The 20,124-nt window shown below is 37.9% G+C and overlaps 2 protein-coding genes across 4 annotated transcripts in view; both read right to left on the bottom strand.

The window, feature by feature from the left end:
- LOC113676586 (neural cell adhesion molecule 2) overlaps positions 1–8,241 on the bottom strand; it is a 43,913-nt gene extending 35,672 nt beyond the window's left edge. For 2 of the 3 annotated variants that reach the window (XM_089210472.1, XM_089210473.1), the window contains exons 1-4: positions 8,083–8,238; positions 6,101–6,421; positions 5,318–5,584; positions 4,993–5,022 (exon numbers count right to left, since the gene is read on the bottom strand). In XM_089210472.1, the coding sequence (XP_089066598.1) occupies positions 4,993–5,022; positions 5,318–5,584; positions 6,101–6,421; positions 8,083–8,152 (688 nt within the window). In that variant the 5' untranslated portion in view covers positions 8,153–8,238. Of the gene's footprint in view, positions 1–2,439; positions 3,722–4,602; positions 4,642–4,796; positions 4,830–4,992; positions 5,023–5,317; positions 5,585–6,100; positions 6,422–8,082 lie in introns of those variants that run through there. The other variant, XM_027193264.2, reaches the window with a different exon arrangement.
- Positions 8,242–12,445: 4,204 nt separating this feature from the next.
- LOC113676580 (uncharacterized) lies at positions 12,446–19,874 on the bottom strand. The gene is made up of 9 exons (XM_089210485.1): positions 19,421–19,874; positions 18,251–18,571; positions 17,607–17,636; positions 16,955–16,984; positions 16,318–16,350; positions 16,018–16,050; positions 15,222–15,251; positions 13,210–13,242; positions 12,446–12,519 (listed from the first exon to the last, which is right to left on the bottom strand). The coding sequence occupies exons 1-7, from the start codon at positions 19,716–19,718 to the stop codon at positions 15,247–15,249; spliced, it is 750 nt and encodes a 249-aa protein (XP_089066611.1). The 5' UTR covers positions 19,719–19,874; the 3' UTR covers positions 12,446–12,519; positions 13,210–13,242; positions 15,222–15,246.
- Positions 19,875–20,124: the final 250 nt, after the last annotated feature.

Raw genomic sequence — 20,124 nt, 5'->3', positions numbered from 1 at the left:
TTTCCGCAAATGAAAGAGAAAAGTCGCTCCTAACGGGCGAAGGACACTTTTGCATACGGGTGTGGAAAAAGAAAAATACGCAATAGCGTAGGAAAATTGATTCATAAGCCAGACAGGACGGTTTCTCTGAGAACGAGAAAGCTCGAGACACGAGACACCCAATAGACACATATTCGAGACACCCCAGCGGCTACGCCATGTAATGGTTTCGTGTCAGTCTTCACATTCGATGACGTCATGCCCCCAGCAGATCGCTGTTCCATTTGCGGTTTGTATTTTTGGTGGTTTCGGCGAGATGCCTTGGCGGCCGTCACCACCAAAAATACAAGGATGTCGTATAGATCAGCTAATACACAGATGGCTTAAGGATCAGTTGCAGGATAGCATAGCTAATAAAGGAGTGGCATAGCCTTCACGTCACGCCACGACGATTCGCCACAACATCGAAATATTTCAAGTAATACTAAGCAATTTAATGTTCAGATAGAGCGTCTGATGTTTTGCAAAGCTATTCGACCTAACGCTACACTATTTGTGTCTACGCTGTACCATTCTACATTACGCTGAGCCATTTCACGCAACGCTACACCATTTGTGTGTACGCTGTACCATTCGACATTATGCTAAGCCACTTCACGCAACGCTACACTGTTTGTATGTACGCTGCACCATTCGACATTACGCTAAGCCATTTCACGCAACGCTACACTGTTTGTATGTACGCTGTGCCATTCGACATTACCCTGAGCCATTTCACACAACGTTACACTGTTTTTATGTACGCTGTACCATTCGACATTACCCTGAGCCATTTCACACAACGTTACACTGTTTTTATGTACGCTGTACCATTCGACATTACCCTGAGCCATTTCACACAACGCTACACTGTTTGTATGTACGCTGTACCATTCGACATTACCCTGAGCCATTTCACACAACGTTACACTGTTTTTATGTACGCTGTACCATTCGACATTACGCTGAGCCATTTCCCGCAGCGCTACACCATATGTGTGTACGCTGTACCATTCTACATTACGCTGAGCCATTTGACGCAACGCTACACCGTTTGTGCGTAGGCTGTACTACTCGACGTTACCCTGAACCGTTTAACGCAACGCTACACCGTTTGAGTACTGTATTGCAAATGAGTGCTAAGCTATTCGTAATTGAGCTAGTCCATTTCATAATCTCATGCTCCAACTCAACATGGGCTACTAGACCGTTTCTCATTTGGCTAAACTATTCATGTTTAGGGTGTTCTGTTTCACTAAGGAAAACTAGACTGTCTATAATTTGGCCATGCCATTCCTTTATTAGCTATGCTATCCTGCAACTGATCCTTAAGCCATCTATGTATTTGCTGATCTATTTGACATCCTTGTATTTTTGGTGGTGACGGCCGCCCATATCAAGGTAACAATGTTATGGTAATTGATGTTCAAAAATATAAACTCAGGAGCTCTGTTTTGATTTGCTAATTTCTTTCGTAGCCGTCTTTTTCGCTTGTCACGAATCGATGAGCTCGTTGCGTGACTAGCCTAGTGGACCACTGCAAAGGAAAAGGAACGAAGTTTGTCGAAAGAATTGGTAAATAAACCAAAAAAAAACAACGAAACAGTCGGTATACGAAAAAATTTGTCGGTGGCTTACTCTCAGCTACTGTGAACAGCGATATTTTTAAATCTTGAGCCTCGATCCCTAATTAGACCCATTTCCTGTCCTTGAAATGAGGTCGAACTCGAGAGCAAAACAGTTGACAGAATTGTTCTTCAGTTTCTCCTGGGTTTTTATCCCCTTCCGCCCTAAGTTGCTTTTAATTTTCACGGACAGACGCGATATTTATGGGGTGATCAGGAGTAGTACCCTTGAATGTCGTAGTATTTGCGATCGTCTAACATATCATTGCTTTTGCTTTCCACCATCTATGACTGATGAATGCTTCGAAAGATAATGATGTTATGATTAAAAGACTGACAGGTAAGTGAGATGTTTGACGGAACGAAAATAAAGCCGACCCTTGGCCCACAAACCGCTGAGTGCAAGGTTTGAGCAAAAAAAAAAAAAAAAAAGAAAGAAAGAAAGAAAGAAAAAAGAAAAAAGAAAAAAGAAAAAAGAAAAAAGAAAAAAGAAAAAAGGAAAAAGAAAAAAGAAAAAAGAAAAAAGAAAAAAGAAAAAAGAGAAAAGAAAAAAGAAAAAAGAAAAAAGAAAAAAGAAAAACTCCACCAGTCTACTTTTTTAGACGCTGACTTGTTTTATTTCCCCTTGGTTGACGTTATCTCGGGATCTCTTCACTAAAAATGGTACAATCCACTTTCCATTTTCCTTTGCTATATTTTCAAACGTAGCGTACTCAACTTGTTAAACAAGTTTTTTTTGGAGTACAAAATACCAACAGTCCAAGTAATCGAACACTGCAACGGGTAACGGGTGGCATTTCATTTCATTTCATTTTATTTCATTTTATTTTTATTTAAACACGGTCAATTCATCAGCCTAAAAAATACATATGACATACGCTAGAATATTTAAAATTCAAACTATATAATATAACACTAAAAGCTGTTTTCCGTGAGTGCCGTGCGTTAGACTTAAAGAATGTCATTGATCTTACGTTTAAATACCCCCAGAGACTCTGTGTTCCTTACATCGCGTGGCAGCAACATTAATATGCTCGAATTTGATGTGTTCCAAGAGATTATAAACTGATGTTCTCTTAGTGGTTCCTAACACTCCCTAATATGGCTTTTTCAAGTCCTATCAGTTCGATTTCATCTGTTTCTCGCTCAAATTAGGGTTAATCGTGCTCTTGATTTCTAATTAGCCTTGCGCTATGCGCTTGTCCAATTTGAAACTCCTCGCCCAATTGCAGCCTTTATTGCATCCATTTTCAAATCACTTGTGATCCTTGCAATCTGTTTGGCTGTCTCCAGTGTAATTTTTTTTCAATCAAATTACATCATTTTATGCTCTTAATGGCATTTTTTCCCCAGCTTTACTAAAACATGACGATCAATCAAATTTCAAGGCCTGTTCAAAAAAATCAATCAAATCGCGAGAAAATGACACCTTTTGCAACTTTTTATAAACCGGCTCAATATACTGGATCAATAAAATATTTGAACAGAATGAAAATACCTTGTATTGCCTCGCTGAATTTTGCTATTTCAAAATGGATGTAATAGAGTGGTAATTAAACTTCGTGTCTTGTAATTTTGATATGAAATCATTCTTGTGATTTCAATCAAACTCGCACTGTGAGTTTATGAAATCACACCGATGATTTCAGACCAAACTGCACTCCACTCAGTTCAGTTACCAATAGAAATTGCAGTCCACTAAGCCCAATTATCCATTCATATTTACACCTAATTCGCACATTATTTGTATTTTCCTTAGTGAAAATGGATAATGTAAGACAAGGACAGAGAATACAAATAGTTCAAAATCTCTTGACGAGAGCTAATGAACAGATTACTTAATATAGACGGGTAAAAAAATGCATGTCACACTTTTCCGAAAAAGTTGGAAAATAGAAGTAAAACGGTTCGTTACGGTTTTACTATGTATCTGCATCTCCGGCACAGCCTGCATAACTGTAGTTTTGCCGGTATCCTCTTTTTCTTGAGAATGCAAAAGATTCCTATTGTTCCCATCAAAAACAACAGAAGACCGACCACTGTTAGAGCAATTTTCCATCCAGCGAAACTCGAGCCCCCTAAAAAAACACAAATAAATAAATAAAAAAAATGAAAGAAAAATGAAAGAAAACCTTGAAATTTTCATTCAAAGCATAGATTGGAGTTAAGTTGATTGGAATTAAGTTAATAACTCATGACGGATTAAAGTCCGAGCATTCATAGTCACTTTAAACCTTGCATTTCTTCGTTTCTTCATTTACTTAACGTCAAATATTTTTCAGTCCCAGTTTCTCTTTAAACTAGGTTTCATTCTCCTAATTAGGTCTCAAAGTCTTTAGAGATTCTCTTCCTGCCGCCAAGCGAGCTCTACACGAAAAAAAATCTTGTAAGTTATATTTTATATGACAAAAAAAAGTCTGCGTCCCAACGGCCTTTTTGTACCGTCTTCCACCTTTATTGAACGGTCAATTAAAGCGGAACCACCCAAATAAATCCAATTGTATTTAGGAGGTAGTGTCTGTACATAAAGTGGTCAGTTGTGGCATAAAATGGCTCTTTTTTAATCGTTTATCTTAATACCCCTATTCTGTGGAACCTACACAGCAGTCAACCTGTGTGAAGCGGTCATGCTGCCATTCCGCGTGGGTAACCGCTTAACGCAGGTTCGACCATAACTTGTTTTCCTATGAGAGGGAGAGGATGTGAGCAGGGATATGGATGAGGAGGCGTATTGGAGTGGAGGGGAGTGAGGGGAGAAGCGGAGGGAATCATTGTATGTGAAATTCTTTAAGACATAGTAGAGTTGAGTTCGATGATAAACAAATACCAGTAATAAAGATTTTGGTCGTGAAAAAAAGGATTGATAAAAATCAATGGGATCCTATATAAGTTTGGACACAGTTGAAATTTGCTCCAAAACTGACATTGAGTAAATTGAAAAAGATTACATTGTGCTTACCTGATGTTGTTGAAGATGACAGAGTCTGGATATCTAAGGCTAGAGACAGAGTGGTAAAGTAAATAACTTCTTAATTGCGAAAAAAAAAGAATTGATAAAAATCTATGCAATCCTACGTATGTTTGGACACGCTCAGTTAAAATTTGTTCCAAAACTGACATTGAGAAAATTGAAAAAGAACACATTGTACTCACCCGATGTTGGTGAGGATGATGGAGTTTGGATATCTAAGGACAGAAACAGTGTGGCAAAGTAAATAACTTCTATACTATACCATCTGTTCATATCTTAAAGAGGTCAGAAATTTGTATTATATGCCATAGCAGTTCTCGGATCCTTGTTCAATCCTTTTAAGGTCATCTGAAAAGGTTAAAGAGCGAAAGAACCTACCTAATCCTGTAGTTGTCCTCACCGCCTGACCTAGATAGTGAGGGAAAAAAATTGGAAGCGTCTGAGCAAGTGTATAGGTTCTTGCTAAAATAGAAGTAGGTTTAGACGACAAAAAAAATCCAAAACAAAACAGAAGGAAATAAGAGGAATCAAGCAAAAAAAAACAACAAAAAAAAAACAAACAAACAAAAAAAGTGACAAACAACACAAAGAACAATAAAAGAAATTAATAGAATACAAAGAGCAAAATTTCACTGCGTTTCTCTTTCCTGACAGGTTACATCTACTCTCACGAAGCTGTCCAACATACAAATAAAATCAGTACCTTCAACATAAACTTTAAAGGTGAGGATATGATGTCCAACTGAATTCTTGGCGTAACAAGTGTAAAGTCCACCTTTAGATACAGTGACGTTACGAATTTTAAGACTTGTTTGTGAATCGACATTCGATGTATTCTGAAGGAGAAGGTCATTATGGCTCCAAGTTACCCAGGGGTAAGGATAGCCCTGAACTCCAGCATCCATATGAAGATCCATTCCTTCAATGACATGAACCTCCAGAGGACTCTCTGGTATTAATTTTGGGGGTTCTAAAAAAAAATCAAAACTATCTAACTACTACAAGGAATTTATACAAAGAGGTGGGGATGGCGACGTGGCGCCCGTTTCTCAGTCCCAGAAACTTTACCAGCCAAAAGCCATATTTTAAAATCAAAATTTAAAGAACAGAGAAGCAGGTTCTGGTACACTCACCAGTCCAATTTGTTTCTTTAGCTAACAGTCTTATGGTAAACTTGTTTCAAACAGAACATTTTACAGGCACGTCAAGCTACCGGGACCCTCAATAAATGGACCCCTGACGTCATGAGTGGGTTTTGGTTGCTTCTCGTCCTTGCTCCGTATTTTTATCTCAGGGTTCTCCAATTATCCTTACCCCCCAGAAAAATTACGTTCCAAATGTCCTTTCTTTCTGTAAACCCTGGACAACAAAAGCCACCACGTGGATTGTCCAGTGCTAAATTCCAAATGTTATTATCATGAATACTTCTATTATTATTGTTATCATTACCATTATCATTATTATATAACACCTATATAAACATCACCTTTCTTTATATTGAGGATCGTGGTGGACCCTCCTGCCCCTTCAAAGGTCTTCTGGGTTTTACAAATAAACATTTTCCCATCATCCACTGGTAGTACCTTCCTTATAAGTAAGGTTCCGTTGGTGTAAACGTCAAAGTTTGGGTTATCGGCAATTGTCTCTTTCACATTTTGAACATGCGCTATCCGGAGCTTGTTCCAGTTTAGTTCGCAATCAGCCGTAGAGCAGCGGAACCAACCGATATGCTCAACATTTTCTAGATCACTGGACTCAGAGCAAGGTAGCAAGCGTCTCTCGTGTATTTTTACTGTAACCTCAGCAACTATCAAATAAAGGGTAATCTAATTTTTTTAAATTCTCATTGTAATATCGTAACTGTTTATATCATTCTTACTATCATTATCAGTAACTCCCTTTTTCCGATTTTCAGGAGTGTTCGGTGAGCTTCCTTTTAAAAACTTGCATATAATTACGCGCTGACCGACTAGAAGCGTTCGATTTAAATATGGAATAAATTTTAGCTTGTCGTCATTAGGGCGGAAGAGCCCCTGAATTGAAACGACTCACAGCCCTTGGGTCTCCAAGGATGGTTTTCGCTATTATTTTTGTTACCATCATTATTATCATAATTGTTAATATTATTTTTTTTAATGCATGCTTCGTAAAATTACTGCACACAGGGCACCCTCGCGATCTGCTTGACTGAATCACCATCGGTATATGCCGCATTGAATAAGTGAATAAAATTTCCCAAATGCTTCATAATAGTTTATCGACGTACCGTATGACGTATTGATGGTGAGGCACCTTGTTACATATTTGGTGACTTAATTGATACTATGGAGTGCACTCTAAGACATTTAAGGTGTCAAAACACGAGTTTAACAGTAGATTTAAACTGGCGAGTGCAATGCTAACCCAAGCTTGGTTGGATAAGGCCCGGTTCAGACGCTGTACTTCAGCCGCGCTGAATCGAATTCAATGATAGGTCGACCCAAATTAGTTAATCCTGGCTAAATTGATTCAAACGCCGAACTTTATACAGCAGAAATCAGTTGATCGAAGAAAATTTATATTCGGTCCTTGGTTTAGCATACGATTGTAAACATTGTGTACGCCATGGATTCCGGAAGCAATCTGCAAGGAAGGGCCTTTCTTCTGCTCAAAATGCTGGAAAACAGCAAGAAGACTGAAAGAATGCAAATCGTCATTGAAATAATTTATGGATTTGGTGGGGCTCAGTTGAAGTACGGCGTCTGAATCAAAGCCGGCCTACAGCCGTTCTTCCCAGCTCAGCCAGGCAGGATTAATTGACTGAGCCGATCTAAATTAAATCAGTCGTTCCGAATTGATTCAGACGTCGTTCTTCACATGAACTTAATTCGTGGAATTTGATTCGGCTCGGCTGAAGTACGGCGTCTGAACTGGGCGTAAGTGATGAATACACGACAATTCCTTCTGCACCGACTGAAGTATCGAAAAGGCCGCCAAAGAACTTGTTGCTCTGAATTATTTACATCCAAAGACTCGCATAATATTAAAGCCGCTTTCTTTGGTCAACTCCGATCACCAGCTCAAATATTTGTTACAGTAGTACCTGTTAATAACGCCAAAGAATGCTATATATTTCACGGAGCGAGAGGGTTTTTTTTTAATAGCTAATCATGATGAAATGTAAGTTCCACAAGTGAGTTCTTTATCGCGCGCACCGCATTCACTAACACTACGTAAGACCATGGAAATAGAAATCTAACTGAGATTCCCGAATTATACAAAATCACCTGCGGATCAAAAGTAACGAGTTTTAAATTTCAATTCATTCCGAAAGCGAGAAAGATTCCACATCAGCAGACAAACATGTCCTTATTGCGACTTCTCCGGCTGCGAAATAGTTTATCCGCCGCCATAGTTACAAGTGACTCACACCTGCCGGTCGGTGAGTAGATTCTGGGGTTTTATAAAATAAGTGCTCTAGTAACATACCTTTGGCTTTTAGTATTGAGCCCGATGAAAAGAAGAAGTATAGAAGAATTATTCTCAAAGAAATGTACATATCAAGTCGAAACTCCACTACAAATTAAATCAACGTCGATTCGGCGAACAATTGATAGTCCATCACGATCGCGAGTTGACTGGAAAAGTGAATTTAATGACTTGGTCAGGTCCAATATTTAGCAATGACGTCAACAAAAAAGGTCACACAACATCGTCTTGTATTTTAAGTGAAGTGACCATTTTACGGAATAAGAGATCGGAAAATGTTTTTCTCAGGGACGAATCTACATGTTTTCGCCTATCTAGAAATCTTTTTTTTAATCTGGTTGTTTATTCATTTTATAGCGATGATAAAGACACGTGTGTGTCATATAGTTGTGGTTCTATTGACCTATTCATGTCATAATTATCTTCAAACAAGAAGCAGACAAGGTCTTTGTATGTTTTCTATTGAAGCAGGGATTACTCAACAGGAAATCGTCATCCTTAACGAATTTCATCAATTCGTTTAATTGGTTAACGGGGGTAATGTTTGCACGAGACTTTGGCGCGATCACGTTAGGCTGGCGAAATTTCAAAACGGCGTTTTGAGGTCGAACTAGAATATTTTACACAGAAACTGTATATGAAGTATTTTTATAGTTCGATGAGTGCGTCGTTCCTAGATTATAAACTCCCTTGCGAGTACCAGGAATGGCAAAAACGCCCTGATGGTCATTTAATTGGCATCCTCTTCTCGGCCAGTCAACCTCCCTGCTCATCTGCAAGGCTTGACGGGCCTGTAAAATGTTCTGTTGAAAAGTTTGCTGTTTACTGTAATCAAAAGTTCTTTGCATTTCCCCGGAATGCATACGCATATAAGATCATGTCAATTTGAACTTAGGGGAGTAGACTTAGGGCTTATGTATTTCTAGTGGCAGAATGGAAGGGAGGAAATAAACTGCAACGATTCATTCAATACTGGCGCTAAGCGTCTTAAGGTGTTAATTACCACGCGTGACAAAAACGCTAATGAAAAAATATTCATGCGGAAATCATGACAACAATTTTTTAACACGGAAAAAAGCCCGTTATCTTTCAAGGATTGAGCACAACAGAGTAGCCGTGCTTGTTCTCCCACGAGTATACAGAAAGTGTAACCCACTAGTTCCAGGTTATTCAACCGACAAGCCAAACATGACTTCGGTATGTCACTTACTCAACGTAACTAAGATGTGTCCTGGTCAATAGATGATTATAAACCACTTCAACCTGATTGGCTACAGTCGCAAGATAATACATGGTACATCCATGCACAAGATTTAAGTGCATGATAGAATATACCATAGTTATCCTTAAAAAAAACCGTTATGCTGTTGGAAGGGGGGAAAATGGGATGTAAATTCATGGAAACCATGACACGGAAACAATACCCAGATCGAAATGCACCAATCGCAGCAGACCATCATGATACCTAATGCTGTGCCGGAACTAGTGACCCTATTGCCTGAAGAAGACTCACAGTAAGCAGTCTAAACGTCGCGATCTACATCTTGTGACTTTGTCGTGAGACAACAGAACAAAATTTATATTATCATCCAGCTACCACGATGAACAACAACCTATTACTTAAATTTCGATAAATCGCATACTTCGTGCACCTTCAGTTAACTTCGCGTTATTGTGAAAGTAGGGGCAAGTCTTTAACCATTGTAAAGTAATAGCGACATTGGAGTCCCCATATGATTTTCGAGTTCCTGTCGAAAATGTAAGGACAAAAAATGATAAATAAAATCTAATTGAACACGTCCTGTTTCTCTCTCAGAATTCTCTCTTGATCGACGATCGGAAAAAGAAAGTTCGATGAAAGAATATTGATATTTTTTTGTGCAGCTGACCTGGAGGTTAATCTGCACCGGGAAAGTGCTCACAAAAATAGCAAATGTTTGTCAACCGACTTGGGTTCTAAACTGAAGCCTATAATCTACCGCTACTGTATTTTTAACAGTATTACACACCTTTGACAACACGGTAAGCTCAGAAAAGTAAAGTATTAGAGGATTTTAGTTGTATCAAGAGGAAATTTATCTGATCCTACAGTAAGGGTCTGTGGTAAATTGATGATCCCCTCCGCTTCGGTAGTCGATTTTCTCTGTATTTCCTCCCTTTAAAATCTGTTGGAAGCAACTGATTTTCTTTCCGCTCTCTTGAAAACCATGTGATCCTCCCCCCCCCAAAAAAATTTGGACCTCATCCCCTCCCCTATAGATAAATAATGACTTGCCTCTAGAACGTTTTTTTTTCTTGCTAACACAGTAAAATCAGGCTAGAGTGAGATGTTCCAGTTCTTCTTTAATAGTGAATACAACTTGTTTCACACTTGGTTTTAGTAGTAGATATAGAGGATATTACATGGCCGCGAGGGGATACGAATTTCATCTTCGAGTTCTGAAAGTATCTCTCACGATAAGCGAAGAGATACTTTCTGCACTCAAAGATAAACTTCGTATCCCCGCGCGGCCATGTAATGTTCTGTTTATTTTATTTATACTGATGAAATTTCAAAAGAACCGTCCGCGCGCTTGAGGGGGGAGCTCTCTTGTGAATGGCTGATCATGGTAGTAACCATGGCGACACCAATATCCTTACACGTGAAAGATAAAAATAGTATCTTCACTGCGCGCGATGAAGATATGATTTTTTAGTAAAAGGAAAAATCCTGGTATTTCATCAGTATCAATCTAATAAACTTACTCCTATCTTTATGGCCGGAAGGGGTCTTGTTGCATACTAAGAAACAGTGCACAAACGAGTTTTGGGAGTTCGGCAACTCAGCTCTCGCTAGAATTTGAAGTTACAACGTCTATTTTGAGATTTATCTTTCTCTAGTCGGGAGCTCTTCTTGAAAGGGTTTAAAATGGCTAAGGAGACGACGAGACAGTTGGGGAAAACACACAAATGCAAGGTAAGTCATTTTTATTGAGATTTTCTTTTTCTTAAAAACTTGACCTTTCTTTAAAATAGCTGTTTTCCTGCACACCCACCCTGAAAGTACTAAATTTTTATTTAATTACACTTATTTTAGCGAAATAAATTTCAATTATTAAACAAAAAGTAATAAAGAAAATGTAAAGTAAGAAAATAAAAACAATGACTTTAACGATGAGACAACTGCATAGCTGGGGAAGGGGGGGGACCTAAGTGTCTGTGACCCCCCTTTTGTGAGCCTTTTTTAAGCAAACAACCAACAATATTCAGGTAGCAAAAACTGGGGAGAATCCTCTGTTTAACACATTGTGACCCCCGCTTTAGAAAATTCTGGCTACGCCCCCGTAAGAGAAAAGTGAGTAGTGACTAAGGGAGCAAAAGCTTCCAAGTCGGCGAGTACCACTATAAAATTAATGAGAACTACCTAGAAGGATAATTTAACTTGATTAATAACTTAAATTTCCCTTCGATCTACATTGGAAGGGTAGTGAAAACCATACACTTGTATTACCGTGACATTTTGAGGTACAGCCTGCTTTAGGGCATAAAAAATGCATTGAACACAAAGTTCACTTGTCTGCCCTGTTTAACCGAGGTATAAACAACATCGCAAACTGCATCTCCAGATAATGTGCATGGTCAATATATAACATACAAGACGCGCAAATACTTTGCGAGTTGTGTAGTATTTTTGCGAGCCCGAAGGAGCAAGGAAAAGTAAAAGCAATGAGAAAAATGTCAGCTCGCTTTATATGTTAAACCATCGAAGAAAGGATGTCTTTTGGCTTCTAGTTTTCAAAACCTCGTATAGTCTTATCTGAGCATCGTACTGATCGCACAAGGAACAAGCGAAAGAATAAAACAACACAAATGAAGCCATTTATGTGTTCCTGATGACATAAAAAAATCCTTGTGGGCTTGGAAGCTTGCTGCTGAAAAAAAAGGAAATTAAAGATCGAGCGAACCGTTTCGGTTCGTATTGGTGCCCTGTTCTACAGTGGAACACCGTGGCATTTTTCTGCTCGTTCCATTGCCCTAATATGGTGAAATGACATAATAGTAGAAAAATCGGATCAATGTCAGTATTTGGACAACTGCCCACCTACCCCTCCCCTAACCCAACGTTGAGTTAGGGGAGGGGTAGGTGGGCAGTTGCCCAGATACTGATCCGAAAGTCAATGTTTAGATCTTACGTACATCATAGTTCTTCTCCTCCGTCCTCTTCATTCGGGCAATCTCCTAGGTTAATTTCAACGGTATCTTCTAGGGCATGCTGATTGTCATCGCCACCTCCAAATCTACAACCATGGTTATGGGAATAACCATGCCTCTTATTCTTCTTGATCTCCACAACCAGATAAATAATGATTATAACAGCAATTACTAGAAGTGCGATTAAGGAATAGATCAGAGGGGCGACTTTGTTGAAGGCTGTCTCAAAATCCAGATCTTCCTTTCCTGGGAATGAACAGTTAATATTTTTCTTTTCAGTCATGGACTATTACACAAAGTACATGCACTATGTAATACTGTATATCACAGAGACCACCAAACCCAGTGCATATTGAATGGCCGATATTTTATTGTGGCTTAATGTTTTGTGTGAATAGGGAAGGAACATATGTGGACCACTCTTATCGGTGAAAATGTTTTTTCGCTTAGTTAGACACCAACAGAAAAGACTGAGCTAGTTACAGAAATTCACGATTTCATCTCCCGACGATCCTGAAAGCTTTTATTGATTTAAGTGTTTGTTACATAAATCGCTATGGCCCTATTTTCTTTGTTGTAAGAATGAATTAACCCCAATTTTGCGCAAAATGGTTTCACGGGGATGATAAAAAAGCTTACATACAAACAAAAAAATAATTACACCACTCTTTTCGGCCATGTACCTTTAGAAAAAAATGTCTTATTGCATCTTAGCTGACAAAAAAAAAACAAGATAAAAACATAATGGACCTTTTGAAAGCTTAAACAAAGATCCTCGCTAAGTAACAGCGGTGTTTATACCGGGGGAAGAGATAAGCACGGGCTCAAGAGGCCTGCATCATCTAGGTTGTTGTAGTAAGATGCTAGACTATTATACTAAAAAAAAAAAGTTGAGCAACTCATTCAAAGAAAAGAAAGGAACAGACGTATACTTACTTGAGGAAGGTGAAACTGAGGAACTTTGGATATCTAAAAAAGTAAAAATTATATGAAACAAATAAAAACTTGTAACCTACGTCTATAATATCCTCCAACTGAGTGTCTGTGAAAAAGAAACCACAAAAACCCCTGACGAGATAAAACGTAAGGAGCTTAGTTTGTTATAAAAGCGACTCATCTCCAAAAATCATCCTTTTTTTGTTAGTGCATCTTTGCAGCTCCTTCTGCGTATCACATTAGTTGGACCTTGACCGCGTGCATCGGATGCAATAATGAATAATAGCAGCGAATTCATCACTGAGAGGTTTTTTCTTGGCTCCAGTCACATTTATTTTCTCCTGAAACTTAAGAAAGGATAGGTAGGCTGAAGAAATTTCCTTTACAACTTTATAAACACAAACTTGACCGCTCCATTGATCTTTGTTCGCATGTTATATTTCAGAAAAAGGACGGTTTTGATGGCCAAGACCTCCTTGCCATTGCCCAAGATGCAGAGGAACTAAAGCAGTCCTACCCTATCATAAAAGAGCGTCTTAAATTCAAGAAATTGATTGCAATGAACAATGAACCTAGAGACGACACGAGTTCTTTACGGAAACCGAGAACGGACAATCCAAAAATATTTGGAAAATCCGAAAAATATTAAGAATCGATATCTTTTAGACAAAAAGCTTTTGAAAAGTTTGTCAAATCGAGAAAACAATTTCAAATCCTGGATTCCTTCATAGATCCACAAATAACTTTCATGAAAATCGAAATTAGTTTACAATCCAAGAATCTTTTCAAAATCCAGAAAATTTTCGCAAATCGAGAAGAATATTTTGTCACGTGACACTTGCGCCAGTAGTCGGCACTTTGTAACGATACAGCACATTGTGCCGCACAAGGTTGCACTGGGTCGACTTGGAATCAAGACGCGAACGGACTTAACTGTACCAAGTGTATTGCGATGGAAACTGAATGGATTGGAGAAGCTAAAAAATCTATTGCTTTGCTTCTTCTGCTTGTAATGAAAATAGACAATTTTGTGGTGCTGAATTTCTTAGCTTAAACTAAAAGCGTGGAGAATGATCACTCTGATCATTTAAGTTCATGACATTTGTTCTTGTGTATTTACCATCACAAATGCATCGAATGAAGTTGTGACCATTTTGGAGGTACAGAAGGAGTCTAAAAAACTGCTACTTTGGTGCAGAAATACTTCAGAACAGCTAAAATTACTGAGTCCATTTCCTTATGAAGTCCAGATACAAAGGTTCAAGTACTTTAGGTTGTATTTAATTTTGCCTTCTTTTCTCCAGTTTTTGATTTAGCAGTTTTTTTAAAATTTCTGTGGTCAAACCATTAGATAAACATTGCACATGGAATAGTTGACTCATTTTTCGATGGTTGTACACCCCACAAACAATGAAGGAAAGACAAATGAAAAGCATTGAGCTAAATTTCCACTTCCATTTATACTTTTTTTTACCTCAAAGTTTTAGAAAAAATGTCCTATAAATATATTTTATGTGTGTAAAATAAATTGACATAAGGGGAGAGAGACCAACTAAGAATGGCAGACTAGCTGGCAATTTTGAATGTCGCCTAATCAACTACTTACTAACCTAACTTGTTCGAGTTATACTTAGAGGAGTACATTCAGCAATGTACAGGAGAAAGCTTTCGGATAATTAAATGAAGTAGTCGAGAACTACCGGTAAAAAAGATATCAGAGGTTTCGCATGGGTTGAGTTTACTCCAAAGATAACAGTCCTCAATAGCACAAATATGATATCCAACTCAAAATAGATTTTGCGAAGGTTCCACTGTCCAATTTTCTTTGAAATAGACCACATTTTATTTTAGCGATTGATTGTTTTTAAGAAGATTAATGAAGATGAGTCCCTTTCTAGGGAGTTAAAAAATATACCTGGTTTCTGGTTTACAAAAATGGAACTTGAGGGGTTCTCAGAAACCTGTTCAGTCCTTTTGAGTCATCTGAAAAGGTTAAAAGCGGAAGAACCTACCTGATGCTGCAGTCGTCATCACCGCCTAACCTAGATACAGAGGGAAAAAAATTTGGAAGCATCTGAATAAGTGTGTAGCTTTTCTCTAAGATAGCAGTAGGTTTAGATAAGAAAATGAAAAAAAACAAAACGAAACAAAACTAAAAAAATACACCAACAAAGCCAAAACCAAGACAGAAGAAAATAAGAGAAAAACAAAGAAGCAAAACAGAAAAAAAAAAAAAAGTAAAAAAAAAACACGAAGAACACTAAAAGAAATTAATAGACCAAAAACAGCAAACTTGCTCTGTTTCTCTCTTTCATGACAGTACCTTTAATGTAAACCTTTACAGTTAAGATAGCATGTTCAAATGAATTCTTGGCATAGCAAGTGTAAAGTCAGCCATCAGATAAAGTGACATTTTTTTTTAAAGCCTTGTTTCTGAATCGAAATTTGATGTATTCTGAAGGAGAACCTCAGAATGGTGCCAGGTTACCCAGGGGTAAGGATAGCCCCGCACTCGAGCATCCAAATGAAGGTCCATTCCTTCAATGACATGAAGCTCCCAAGCATAAATAGGAACATGAATGGGAGCATAAATGGGAGGGAGAATTAGTTACCAAAGTAATGATTCACAAATGCCGCTGATGGACTTAGCTGTCAAATATTGCTTGTAAAAGATATCTTATCGCACCTCAGAACAGGAAAAAACACCAAAAGCAACAAAAAGATATGAGAAAAATGAGATGAAGCAAAAAGTAAGAATAACACAAGAAGGCTAACACAATGCTTGCTTAGTTTCAACAGTATACAAACCTGGACAAGATGAAGACAAAGAAGTTGGGGTATCTGAGTAGGAAAGAACAAACAAACAAACAAAACAAAAGTAAGAAAAATTAAAAAGAGAGGATTGTAGCACATTGAACAGGTGGAAAGAAAATGTAAAGCCTTTATTAACGGAATCACTACCAATGCAACACACGATTAACATTAAATTAGTCATGGGTTGATCTTCCAAAGAAGAGAAGGGGGAGGGGGGTAGTGAGTAGGGAAGAGAAGAAAGAGAGAAGAGGAGGAATTAGAGCAGGGAGAGAAAGTACGGATTGCAGTGTTTACCTGGTAGAGGTAAGGATGAACGGCCTGGGATGCCTAAATGCAGGAAAAAAAAAAAATGGACACCTCAGCCATTGTTTTCAATGTGCAATAATCCTTGAACAATGGGTAAATAATTTATTTAACTGAAAAGAAGAGGGCTCCGTTGCAAATAAATAAAACACTGTGAAGACTAGTGTATGAGCTGTAAATGTTAGCTACCCAGTGTTTGTTTCACTCATTATTGCAATCATGAGTTGGGAAGGAAAACCACCCAATAAGCATCCCATATTCTGGCTGCCTCAGTGACCATTGTGTCGATACTCTCTGGTAAATTGCCACATGAATTAAGTCTGGAGCTGTGTCATAATGAGAAAATAGTGTCACTACATTGGCATTAAAGAGAGACTAATACATGGGTGCATGTAGATATAGAAGTTCTCTTCAAGTTCTCAACACGATAGCTCATGAGTAAGATATCTAGTTCGATGCGAGAACAGAAATTTCATATCTACAAGCCAAGTGATAGATTTTTGAGAAGATTTTGCTGTCCACTTTTCTTTGAACTTAGCCACCTTTAGCAATTGATTGTCTCTAAGAAAATTGATGAATACCAGTCCCTTTCAAGGGAGATAAAAAAATACATATTTCAGACTTCTACCTGATGCTGTGATTGTCATCACTGGCTGACCTAGATACAGAGGGAAAAAAATTTGGAAGTGTCTGAGTAAGTGTGTAGCTTTTCTGTAAAATAGCAGTTGGTTTAGATTAGAAAAGGGAAAAAAACAACAAAATTACATTTATATAACCTGAGTGTAATAAAATGAAATAAAGAGAAAGGGATCAACTGAAAATGGCAGACTAATGGTTGTAAAATTTGTTTTTATTGTTGATGATTCAGCAATCAGAAATTGTGTCCAGCCACAGCTACCTGATGTAGCACTTGCTGAAAGCTTATGCTTTGATATTATTTAAAGCAAAAAATAAGTGCATGTATTCTCACATCCACTGGAAGAATACTCAATGCTGCTCTAAGATTCTTTGTTTTTAGAAGCAAAAATCAAACAAGATCTATATTCTTGCGCAGGAGCAAGACCATTGTTGCCTTCGCCTTCAATGTTCTTTGAACTTGGCCACATTTAGCAATTGATTGTTTTAAAGAAAATAAGTGAAGACCAATCCCTTTTGAAGGAGATAAAAAATATATATCTCAGACTGGTTGCTAGTTTACAAACATGGAACTTGAGGGGTTCTCAGAACCCTGTTCAGTCCTTTTGGGTCATCTGAAAAAGTTAAAGAGTGGGAGAACCTACCTGATGCTGTGGTTGTTGTCACTGGCTTATCTAGATACAGAGGGAAAAATTTTGGAAGTGTCTGAGTAAGTTGTAGCTTTTCTCTAAAATAGTAGTAGGTTTAGGTAAGAAAATGAAAAAAACAAACAAACAAACAAATGAAACAAAACCAAAACCAAAACAGAAGAAAATAAGAGAAAAACATAGAGGCAAAAAAAAAAAAAAAGAGTGAAAAACAACATGAAGAACACTAAAAGAAACGTCAATGAAAAACAGAAAATTTTAAGGGCATGTTAAATAGAGGCAAAACATAGAGGCAAAAAAAAAAAAAAGAGTCAAAAACAACATGAAGAACACTAAAAGAAACGTAAATGAAAACAGAAAATTTTAAGGGCATGTTAAATAACAGGTACCCTTAATAAATGGACCACTGGCGTCATGCGTGGGTTGCTTCTCGTCCTTGCCCCATATATTTTTCTCCGCATTCTCCAATTATCCTTCCCCCTCAGAAAAACAATATCCCAAATTTCATTTCGAGCTGGAAACTGTGGACAACAAAAGTCACCACGTGGATTGTCCACTGCTGACTTCCAAACACTTCTATCATGAATACTATTACTATTATTACTATTATCATCATTGTATAACACTCATATAAACATCACCTTTGGCTATTTTGAGGGTCGTGGTGGACGTTTCCACCCCTGTCAGGTTTCTTTTGGCTTTACAGATAAAAAGTTTTCCATCATCCACAGCTATTACCCTCTTGATAACTAATGTTCCATTTACGTAAATGTCAAAGTTAGTGTTATCAACAATTGGCTTTCTCATTCGCTCAACACGAGCTATCCGGGAGTTGTCCCATTTGGATTCGCAATCAGCAGTACAGCAGCGGTACCAACCGATATGTTCCACATTTTCTGAATTACTTGATGCAGAGCAATCTAGCGGGATTGTCTGGTTAATTTGTACTGTAACCTCAGCACCTATCAAACAAAGGGTAATGCACTTTGTTTTTCAATTTTTATTTTAACATCATAACTGTTAAGTTCATTCAGATCAAACTGCAAAAAAGGGAGTTACTTTCAGTAAGCTATTAATAAGAATCCACACGGGTGATTAAACTTTGAAATTATTCCACCCTCTATCAAATTTTGAAGCCCTCTAAATAATTTTTTTCTCTGATTTGTGTCACTGTCATTTTGTTTCGTGCCACTAGATTTCAGCACTACTTGTTCTTCTTCATAATTTTATAAAACGTAATTTGGAAATCATCGTCGTTTTTCCCCTTGCTTACTGAGTATTCTTTTCAATCATGACAGTATATCTTTTTTGTGCACCCTCTTCTTATAGTTGCATTGCATTTTAAACTGAGTTATTAGGAGTTATGGCAAAGCTATGTAGAAACAAAGCGACTCAACGAATTTATTCGTTCAAGATTGAATCAAATTAATAGACTTATAAAGCTTTGAAAATTACACATCTAAGTTACATCTCGGTTTGAATATCTCAGAAAGGTTTAATGAGATGTTAATCGACGCATTTGTGCTAATTTTAAGACTTCATGGGTCGTTTGAAGCGTCTTTTTACGAACTTACCTTTGGTCGGAGGCCGTTAAGAGTACAAGGGGAGACGAAGTCTTCTAAGCGGATTTCAAAATTATCTCCATGCATGTTTGATCTCGCTAGCATTTGATGTCGTCAAATTTAAAATCAAGCTTTAGATGACCTTGATCCGTGACACGTGCGTGTGTTTTGATTTAACAATGCATGCTGCGCTAGTGTAAATTTAACAGGTCTTCAATCATAAAACAAACATAAGTAGATATAACATACCTTCGCAGGTTACTGTTGAGGACCAAATAAAACAGGAAAAGGTCAACAGGACCAACATTTTCTTCTTAGGGCGAACTAACGTTATAAGCTCGCGATCGTTTAGCCAACCGGCCATGTTTGAACCAAAGATCCTACCGGCTAGCGGTACACCCGAGGAGAATAGTAGGTTCCATGTATGGACAATTATTATGTCCCAAATACATATTATGTCTTGTACTTTACATACAAACAATGTCCTATACTTTACATATAAATATCCTACACACACATACAACCATACACAGTTATGCAGCGCCATACAGAGCTATAAACAGCGATACAGGACTATAAACAGCTATACACAGCTATACAAAGCTATACACAGCTATACAAAGCTACACACAGCTATACAGAGCCATACAAGGCAATACATAGCTATAAAGAGCTATACAAAGCTCTACACAACTATACAAAGCTATACACAGCTATACAGAGATATACACAGCTATACAAGGCTATAAAGGGCTACACACAACTAAACAGAGTTATACACAGCTATGCAGAGATATACACAGCTATACAGGGCAATACACAGCTGTACAGGGCTATACACAGCTATATAGGGCTAAACACAGCTATAAAAGGCTATACACAGCTATACAGGGCTATATACAGCTATACAGGGCTGTACAGGGCTCTACACAGCTATACAGGGCTATACACAG

This window comes from Pocillopora damicornis, chromosome 6 (assembly GCF_964200805.1).
Source record: "Pocillopora damicornis chromosome 6, jaPocDami1.2, whole genome shotgun sequence".
In the NCBI taxonomy this organism is placed as follows: Eukaryota; Metazoa; Cnidaria; class Anthozoa; order Scleractinia; family Pocilloporidae; genus Pocillopora; species Pocillopora damicornis.
This window is presented reverse-complemented; position numbering and strand designations above follow the sequence as displayed.